Raw genomic sequence first — 9,281 nt, forward strand, 5'->3', positions numbered from 1 at the left:
AAAAAAGACTTTTTTAAATTTCATGGGTGGGCAAGTGTGTGCCATGGCATGCATGTGGAGGCCAGAGGACAACTTACAGAAGCAGATTCTCCCTATCTACTGTGTGGGTCTTGGGGATCAAACACAGAGAGTCAGACTTGGTGTCAGATCCCTTTACCCACTGAGACAAGTCATTGGTCATTACTCCCGTTTTTTGAAACAGGGTCTCATTTAGCCCAGGCTGGCCTCAAACTTGATATAGAGATGAAGATGGTCTCCTGCCTCTGCCTCCCAGGTGCTGGGAGGATGAGTGTGAGCTACCATACCGAGTTCATGTGGTACTAGGGGTGGTACCTAGGGCTTCCTGCTTGCTAGACAGTTCTGCAAACTTGTACATAGAGACATGGAGGTAGAGAAAGAGACCTGAAGCCGGGTGTTGGAGTGTAGCCCTTAGGAGACAGAAGCAGGGGGATATCTGTAGGTTCTAGGCCAGCCTAGGTCTCAGGGTGAGTTCCAGACCAGCCTAGGTCTCAGGGTGAGTTCCATACCAGCCTAGGTCTCAGGGTGAGTTCCATACCAGCCTAGGTCTCAGGGTGAGTTCCAGGCCAGCCTAGGCTACAGAATAAGACCATATCTCACCAAAAGTAAAAAGGAAAGAGTAATAGAGATCCCTGGGAGCTCTCAGTCCCTAAAGAAAGGTCTGTAGAGCAGACTAGAATCAAGAAGGGATGGTGTCCTCCCCAGAGTTCCATCCTGAGTTCATCCCAGGGACAGGGTTCAGCATATGCTAAGTATATGGACTATCAGCTAGGCCAGTAGTCAGTCATATTCAAGAGATGACATACCTGTGTCATCTTTAGCAGGAAGGCGTCAACAACATCCCGTGCAGGACCTGAGGTGTGCAAGCGTCCCTGGTGTTTCTGTACCTGCTGGATAGTGAAGGCAGCCAGGGTGCTCAAGTGGTGCTCCAGCTGTGTGTGTGGGCCTGGCAGGGGCTGCAGCAACCAGGAGAACATCTCGTAGGCCTGTGGGTGCAGGAAGACAGCTTGTTCCCAGGGTGTTTGGCAGGAAGCTTTGAGGCTGGAGAAGGCTTCCATCACTTACCTGGCTCCACGGAGAGCTGATCCCCAACAAGGTACCGCTGGCTGCCTGGATCACAGCCTGGAACTCTTTATCTTCATAGGGCAAGCGGATGCCAAAGACGAGGGAACAGACGACATTAGAGGTGGCCTGGGCCAGCAGCATGGAAGGGTTGAATGGACGTCCTGAGAGGCATAGAAGGCAAGGGGAGACAGACAGACAGAGAGAGAGAGAGAGAGAGAGAGAGAGAGAGAGAGAGAGAGAGAGAGAGAGAGAGAGAGAGAAGCTCATACTTGCATTCCTGGCCCTTGAGAAGCTGAGACAGAAGGATTGCTGGGAGTTCAAGGACAGCTGGGGTTACAGAGTGAGACCATGCCAGGCAGTGGTGGTGCACATCTTTAATCCCAGCACTTGGGAGGCAGAGGCAGGTGGATTTCTGAGTTAGAGGCCAGCCTGGTCTACAAAATGAGTTCCAGGACAGCCAGGGCTACACAAAGAAACCCTGTCTCAAACAAACAAACAAACAAACAAACCAAACAAAAAACCAGAGTGAGACCATGTCTCAAAAATCAAAACCAAAACAAAACACACACACACACACACACACACATACACACACACACACACACTAACAACAATAAAAAGAGAGAACAGGGCATCTGTCCTTGGGTTGTAGCATTTGTGGTGTTGAAACTAAAAATGGATGATGTTGAAAAAGGCCAGAAGACTTTTGTTCAGAAGTGTGTTCAGTGCCACACTGTGGAAAAGAGAGGTAGGCATAAGACTGGACCAAGTCTCTAGGGTCCGTTTGGGCAGAAGACAGGCCAGGCCGATGGATTCTCTTACACAGGAGCCAATGAGAACGAAGGATAACCTGGGAGATACAGCCTGATGGAGTATTTGGAGAATTCAAAGAATACATATCTGGGACAAAAATGACATTCACTGGATTAAGAAAGTAGAGAGGCAGACTGAACAGCTTATCTTAAAAAGGCTATGAGTGGGGGGCTGGAGAGATGACTCAGCGGTTAAGAGCACCGAATGCTCTTCCAAAGGTCCTGAGTTCAATTCCCAGCAACCATGTGGTGGCTCACAACCATCCTTAACGAGATCTGACACCATCTTCTGGAGTGTCAGAAGACAGCTACAGTGTACTTATATATAATAAATAAATAAATCTTAAAAAAAAAAAGGCTATGAGTGAAGCCAGGCAGTGGTGGTGCATGCCTTTAGTGCCAGCACTTGGGAGACAGAGGCAGGTGGATCTCTGAGTTCAAGGCTAGCCTGGTCTACAGAGTGAGTTCCAGGACAGCCAGGACGACACAGAGAAACACTTGACTTACAAAACAAAACAAGGCTACTGCTTTATTTATATGAAACAAGTGTCTCATGGCTTTTAATGTGTACCGTGATTTAATTCAGAACATGAATGGAGAACGAGGTTTTTTTTTTTTGTTTTTTGTTTTTTTTGAGACAGGGTTTCTCTGTGTAGCCCTGGCTGTCCTGGAACTCATTCTGTAGACCAGACTGGCCTCGAACTCAGAAAACTTCCTGCCTCTGCCTCCCAAGTGCTGGGATTAAAGGTGTGCGCCACCACTGCCCGGCTGAGATGTTTTTGTTGGACAGTCCTGACTTAGGTAAAACTGACTTGTAGTAAGGTGAAAGTGATCTTTTAAAAATAACAATTTGGGCTGCACGCATGCTAACGCTGCTCTCTCTCCTTTTCTCAAGATTGGATTTAATTAGTGATGTTCTTTGTTCCTCAAAGATGGGGGTGTCACTGCAAACCCTACTGAATGGTTTTATACTTGGATTTATATACCTGGGCTTATGAGCATGTTTAAACATGGGGAGCATTCTATCACTATCTCAGAAGTAAGAAGACTGCCCGTGTTTCAGTTTGTGTTCACTGGCCTGTTACAAGTAGTGGCTAAACCTCAGGATGCAAATGTCTGTTCCTGACGATGCCAATTTAATTAGAATTCCCTATGTCAAGGGTGCTGTTTTTAGGGGTTGAAAGGCACTTACTGTGGTTTATTTATGATATCAGATAAACAGTATTTATTGTGCGCGCATGCACACACACACACACACACACACACACAAAGAGAGAGAGAGAGAGAGAGAGAGAGAGAGAGCAAAAGGAGGCAGGCATAGTAGCTTACACCTGCAATCCTAGCACTTGGAGACTGAGGCAGAAAGATTAATTACCAGTTCCCGGCCAGACTGGCTTAACTAGTAAAATTCTGTCTCAGACAAAACAAGACAAAGTAGGTAGGGAGTATAGAGGAAGGGAGGGAGGGAGGGAGAAAGAGAGCCTGCTCAAGGGTACCAGTGTCCCAGGGACAGAGACAGCTGTTGTGGCACCTCCAGGGATGATGGACAGAGTCAGTGAGGAGGTGAGCAAAGCCCTTCACCCCTGCACACCCCCACACCCCCTTGGCAGATTCACCACCACCCTGGGACAAAGGCGATGGTTCCTGTTCCTCTTGGCTGGAAGCATCTGTTGGCTCTACCCTGCTGACCTTTTGTCTTCTGGAAAGCCTCCACTAGGTTCTGCACCTCCACCTGGATCAGCTCCTCGCCTTCTCGCTTGCCCATGCCCAGGTCCCGTAGAGCAAGCAGGGTGAATTTCCTCAGCTCTTTCCACCGCTCCCCATTGGCAAAGAAAACTCCTGCATAGAAAGAAAGCTAGATTCAAGAAGGGACTGGTCTCTTCCCCTAAGTGAGATGCCCCAGGGCCCTGTTCTGGATCTGCACCAGCCTGGCAGGTTGCATACATGAATGTGAGCATGTGTGTATGTGTGTGTGTGTGTGTGTGTGTGTGTGTGTGTGTGTGTGTGTAATAAGGACTCAGTAGGTGCTCTATGAGTACGGAATTGAATTAGCTCTTTAGCCTTTGAGCTTAAGCCAGAGGAGATAGTCTCCTGAATGTGTGGCTAACTCTCCATTACCTTTTTATCTCCCTTGCCCCATCTGCCCATCCCAGCATGTGTGGAGAAGCACCACAGGTCCTGATGAGCCACGGTGAGAATATGAACAGAAAGCAAGAAGGTTAAAAATCACATCTTTTCTTTTATCTAAGACACAAGCCTTTGCACAGACTCTCCTTCTGAGCTCAGCACTACAGGGTGAAGGCTGGCTTGTAGTGGCAGTTGGAAGCTGTCCTTGGCTCCTCTCATGTCTGAAATTAGCTTGTAGATCTTTTCTCTCCCTACCTCAGCCCCACCATCCACCCCTAGTTTTCAGGCTCTTTTTTTCTGACAAATAACATTTCTCTCCCTTCTCATCTTCTTAACCCTTTTCATGGTCCAGCTAGTCCCTTCTCTGGGCTTTTACTCACTTCACAGCCTTTCCCTGTGGAAATGCATAGATCTCAGAAAACCAGAGCCCAGCTGCTCTGGTGTGACTCACAGGCCTGTTGGCGACCAGAGCCATGCTGACTTCTAGCCTTATTAATCATCTACTACAACTTCTCTCATTTCCTCAAAGGCTTCACAATCCCCCATCCCCACCTGGACCCTTGCTGTTTCCTCATGCTCACACCCCTCCATTCTTTTAGGGGTTGATGGACATGAACCTAGGGCTTTGCTCATGCTAAGCTCTCTACCAATGAGTCATGCCCTTCCCCAGCCCCTCACTGGGGGATTCTAGGCAGGGGCTCTACCACTGAGCCACACCTTAGCCCCTCACTGGGGGATTCTAGGCAGGGGCTCTATCACTGAGCCACGCCCCAGCCCCTCACTGGGGGATTCTAGGCAGGGGCTCTACCACTGAGCCATGCCCTCAGCCCCTCACTAGGGGATTCTAGGCAGGGGCTCTACCACTGAGCCACGCCCTCAGCCCCTCACTAGGGGATTCTGTGAGGACTCTGTCACTTAAGTACATCCCTAGATGCTGCCCATTGTTTATTTTTTTAATTTTTTAATTTATTAAAAAATTATTTTTAATAATTTTTTAATTTTTTAATTTTTAATATTTTTTAAATTTCTGTGTGTTTGTGTATGTTCACTCATGTACAAGTGCCCTGAGAGTCCAGAAGAGGATGTCAGATCCCTTGAAGCTGGAGTACAAGCTACTGTGCGCTGCCCAGTGTGGGTGCTAGGAACCAGGCTCAGGTTCTCTGTAAGAACAGCAAAGGTTCTTTACTGTTGAAACATCTCCCCTACCCCTATCGTTTTGTTCTTAATTATTTATGATACTTTTTTTGAAGAAAAAAATCAGGCCAGTTTTTTTCAGGATTGCCTGAACTCCTAGAAATTCTCCTGACTCAGCCTGTCCAGTACTTGGATCAAAGGCCTGAGCCACCACTCTCAGCTTCCGCAGCCTCGATGAAGGCTGAACTCCATTTACCCGTTGTGTGGCAGTCCAAAATCCCCTCCTCTGAGAAGCCTGCCTCCCTGCCCACCCCACTCAAGTTCAGCACCTCTTCCCCAACACTGTGCCCCTCCTCTCAGGGCTGGGCTTCTCCTTTTAGAATTCTATCTCCTCACTCTGTAGTTTTAACACAATCTCTCGCAGTGAGAAGTCACTGCATCTGCCTTGGAAATCTCTGCATCCTCAGTACCTAGGACAGGGCCAGGCCGAGGGAGCCAGTGAGCGGAAGAGATTCATTCTTCTCCCTCCTCCATACATGTGCACATGCTAGTTCTTCTGGCTGGGTACAACTTCCCTTGTAGCCCAAGAACCGCAGCTCGGACATCCTCTTTTTTCCTGGCGGCTTCTTGGTTGGGTATATCTCTCAGAGCATAGACTGTGTCTGGCACCGCCTGTGCATTCCTAGAATCCTAGATTCCCCCCTCCCCCATACTAGCTTGCCCCTCCTATCCTGGGCAATTCCTCTGAGCGGTTACTGTCTGATGACAGGCCTGTCTGGGTTCTCTAGGGGAAGTAGGCAGTGCTGTCTTAGTCACCACTGTGCTGCCAGACTTTTCGGTGGTACTGAGATTGAAACCAGGGCTCCACACATGTTACGCATCTTAACATAAAGAATTATTGCCGGGTGGTGGTGGCACACGCCTTTAATCCCAACACTTGGGAGGCAGAGGCGGGCGGATTTCTGAGTTCGAGGCCAGCCTGGTCTACAAAGTGAGCTCCAGGACAGCCAGGGCTATACAGAGTAACTCTGTCTAGAAAATAAAAAAACAAAAACATAAAGAATTATTTCTGTGTTTTGGGCCCACTTCTTTCTCTTTTGGCTTGGGCATGGAATTCATGGCATTACACAAGCTAGGCCCTTCATTGGTGAATTCTGTGAAAATACTCAGTTGAGCCACACCCCTAGCCCCTGACAGTGGTGTGGGGGCTGTGTGTGTGTGTGTGGTGGGGCTGGAAGGGAATTCTAGACAGGAGAACTCCCACTGAGCCACGTCCCCAGCTCCTCACTGGGGAATTCTAGGCAGGGGCTCTACCACTGAGCCACACCCCCAGCCCCTCACTGGGGAATTCTAGGCAGGGGCTCTACCACTGAGCCACGCCCCCAGCCCCTCACTGGGGGATTCTAGGTCATCACTTTCCACTGAACAATGCCTGCAACCATCACTTGTGGGTCCTATGCAATGTTCTAGTGCTGGACATTTTCAAGACAGGGTCACACTGTCTTGTCCTATGTAGCTCTAGCTAACCTTGAACTTACTAGGTAGTGCATGTTGAGTTCCTCCAATCTGAGCCCACCAAATGTTGGGGATGAGCCACATATGTCAAGTTTCTGTGCAGTGCTTGTCTATCAATTCCTAGATCGGGAAGTAGTAATTATGATGACTGTGGTTGGCAGTTAGTTAAGCATCCACTCGACACTAGCCCAGTTTCTACTTTAATCTTTAGTACAACCTTAAGTGACAGGCACTGCTGTCATACCATTTCTTAGAAAGATAGGCACTCAGTCACCTGTACAAAAAACTCCATACCTGAAGTAGGGGCAGGATCCAGCAGCCCCCATTTGCCCTCATGATTCATGACTCACCGTGACCATCAAAGGTCTTGTCCAGCGTTGCCAATGTTCCACGCCCGCTGAATTCCTCAGCCTGACCTCCCAAGGCTTCTCTTACAGCATCATATCCAACCAGGACCACCACGCGGCGCCTGGGGCCCAGGTATACCGTGAACACAGGCCCATACTTCTTACTTAGCTGGAGGCAGAGAGGGAGAAGAGAGTTCCAGGAAATGAGTTGCCTCTTTCAGGCAGTCTGTCTTCCTTCCAAAGCATGTGGTGGGGCTTTTGCTCCTTGTGTCAGGAACTGGTCTGCTCCCCACCCCAAGCCAAAGTATTCCTTTGGGAAGCTGCTCTCTTTTTGCATGGGAGTGTGGAGTGGGAGCTCCAGCCCACCTCCATCCCCACCCTTTTTTTCCTCGAGACAAGGTTTCTCTGGGTAGCTCTGGCAGTCCTGGAACTCGCTCTGTAGACCAGGCTGGCCTCGAACTCACAGAGATCCTCTACCTCCAGAGTGCTGAGATTAAAGGTGTGCACCACCACCGCCCTCCTGAGTGGGTGCTTCTTAAACACTTCCCTTTGCCTTCCCTCTCACTTCCTTCTAGGCTCTAACCTCTGATCTTGGGACCATCCACAACCAGCTTTGGTTTCCCATAATCCCCTTCTTCCCAATATCTGTCTACTCATTTCAACCTCTACTAAACACTTAAATCCCACAGCAAATACCATGAAGCACGTGTCCCGCCTCTCTCCCTTAGGCGCCCACTCCTCTTTTCTGTCCTTAAAAATCCCTCAGAATATTTTTGAATGGAGAACTTCATCCCCCACTACCCCCAGCAAGTTGGGACTGCCTCTCCATCCTCCCACCCGGTGGCAGGAACTCCTAGCTGCCTCCTAGCAGAGCTACACCCATCCTCCCACTCTGGGAGTCTCTGAGGCAGATTCCTTCAGCCCAGGATGCTCTCTGCTCAGCCCCCTCCAGCTTCCAGATGCTTCCCTTGCAACGGGTGGTGGTGGGGACGACAAGCTCGCCCCGCTACCCTCTTGTTTAGAGAACGCCTGCTTTACAGCTTTTACAGCTCACTAACTTCCAGCATTCTGTGGTTCCCTGCGGCCTGGGACCCCTACCCCTCTGGGTCCTGTTCTCATTTCTCCCTAGACCTCTGTGAGCTGTGTCCCTCCCAGCTCTAGTCCCCCCTTTCAGGGCATTCCCTTTCTTTCTTAGTCCTAGATCCCACTTCCAAGAATGACTGAGCTCTGCTCATCCCATCCTGGATACCCTTGCCCAGCCCAGGTCAACTTGTTCGCGTCCCCAGCTCAAGGCATTCATAGTCTCCTTGCCCTCAGAACTCCTGCTTCGGCCTCCTTTATAAGATAGTCCAAGACTCATCTGCTCTGGCACTTAGAAGGCTCCCCGCCCCCCGCGCATATCCCCTGGTTAGGATGTCCTTGCGTCCCCTCACCCTCAAGAGCCCCGAGTACAGCGCCCCGGGACGCAGCTGCAGGAGGTTCCCCAGCAACGGCAGCGGCGTGGGCCCCGGGGGTAGGTGGCCTCGGGCCGGGGTCAGAGCCAGCAGCAACAGCAGCAGCAGCAGGGCCAACAGCAGCACCCAGGTACTTGCTGCCTCCATCTCTGCAGCTCGTCTGGGTCTGTACCTCCTAGAAGCTCCTGGCGGCCGGACTAGTTAGGGGCGGGAGCGGGGCGGCTCCCTCCTCAACGAAATCTAAAGGAGTGGGGCGGGGCAGCCTCCTGCAAGACGCTGCTCGCGCACTCCTATTTCTCCGTCTCCGGCCCGCAGTCACCAAACATCCCACACCATCGCAGGAATGGATCTCCTAGGTCATCTAGGTTTTCCCGGGGTTGAGAGGGCGGAGACAGTACCTTGGGCCCTAGGTGGGGCATAGTAAGCAAACAAGAGGAACCTGGGAGCGGGAGACCTTGACTGGCTGCAGCAGCCACACCTCGCGCGGCAGTGACCCCGCCTGGTTCTCCCCAGCTCCTGCCTCCCTCTGCTTATCTTGGTGTGCGTGCGTGCGTGCGTGCAAGTGCGGTGTCTTGGAGGCACTTTCCTCCCGCATTCTACCTCCAACTAGGAGGGACTTGACATTCTGTTGTCCTTAGATTACAAGACTCCGTGACATTGCTATCCGACTTAGGTCAGTCTGTATGGGTTGAATCATGCTTTTGTTTTGTTTTGAAATGGGGTCTCAGGTAGCTCCGGCTGGTCTGGAACTCTCTGGGTAGCTAAAGTATGACCTTGAATTTCTTTTTTCTTTTCCTTTTTTTTTTTTT

The 9,281-nt window shown here is 50.3% G+C and overlaps 1 protein-coding gene and 1 long non-coding RNA gene across 2 annotated transcripts in view; one reads left to right on the forward strand and one right to left on the reverse strand.

The window, feature by feature from the left end:
• The window catches only part of LOC116101861 (cytochrome P450 2S1), a 15,164-nt gene extending 6,327 nt beyond the window's left edge, over positions 1–8,837 (reverse strand). The window contains exons 1-5 of the mRNA XM_031385801.1: positions 8,452–8,837; positions 7,022–7,187; positions 3,585–3,734; positions 1,084–1,244; positions 825–1,004 (exon numbers count right to left, since the gene is read on the reverse strand). Coding sequence (XP_031241661.1) covers positions 825–1,004; positions 1,084–1,244; positions 3,585–3,734; positions 7,022–7,187; positions 8,452–8,619 — 825 coding nt within the window. The 5' untranslated portion in view covers positions 8,620–8,837. The remainder of the gene's footprint in view (positions 1–824; positions 1,005–1,083; positions 1,245–3,584; positions 3,735–7,021; positions 7,188–8,451) is intronic.
• Positions 8,838–9,043: 206 nt separating this feature from the next.
• Positions 9,044–9,281, forward strand: part of LOC116101864 — a 6,790-nt gene continuing 6,552 nt past the window's right edge. The window contains exon 1 of the long non-coding RNA XR_004122943.1: positions 9,044–9,145. This is a non-coding gene — a long non-coding RNA (uncharacterized LOC116101864). The remainder of the gene's footprint in view (positions 9,146–9,281) is intronic.

Source organism: Mastomys coucha, unplaced genomic scaffold, assembly GCF_008632895.1.
Source record: "Mastomys coucha isolate ucsf_1 unplaced genomic scaffold, UCSF_Mcou_1 pScaffold21, whole genome shotgun sequence".
Lineage (NCBI taxonomy): Eukaryota > Metazoa > Chordata > Mammalia > Rodentia > Muridae > Mastomys > Mastomys coucha.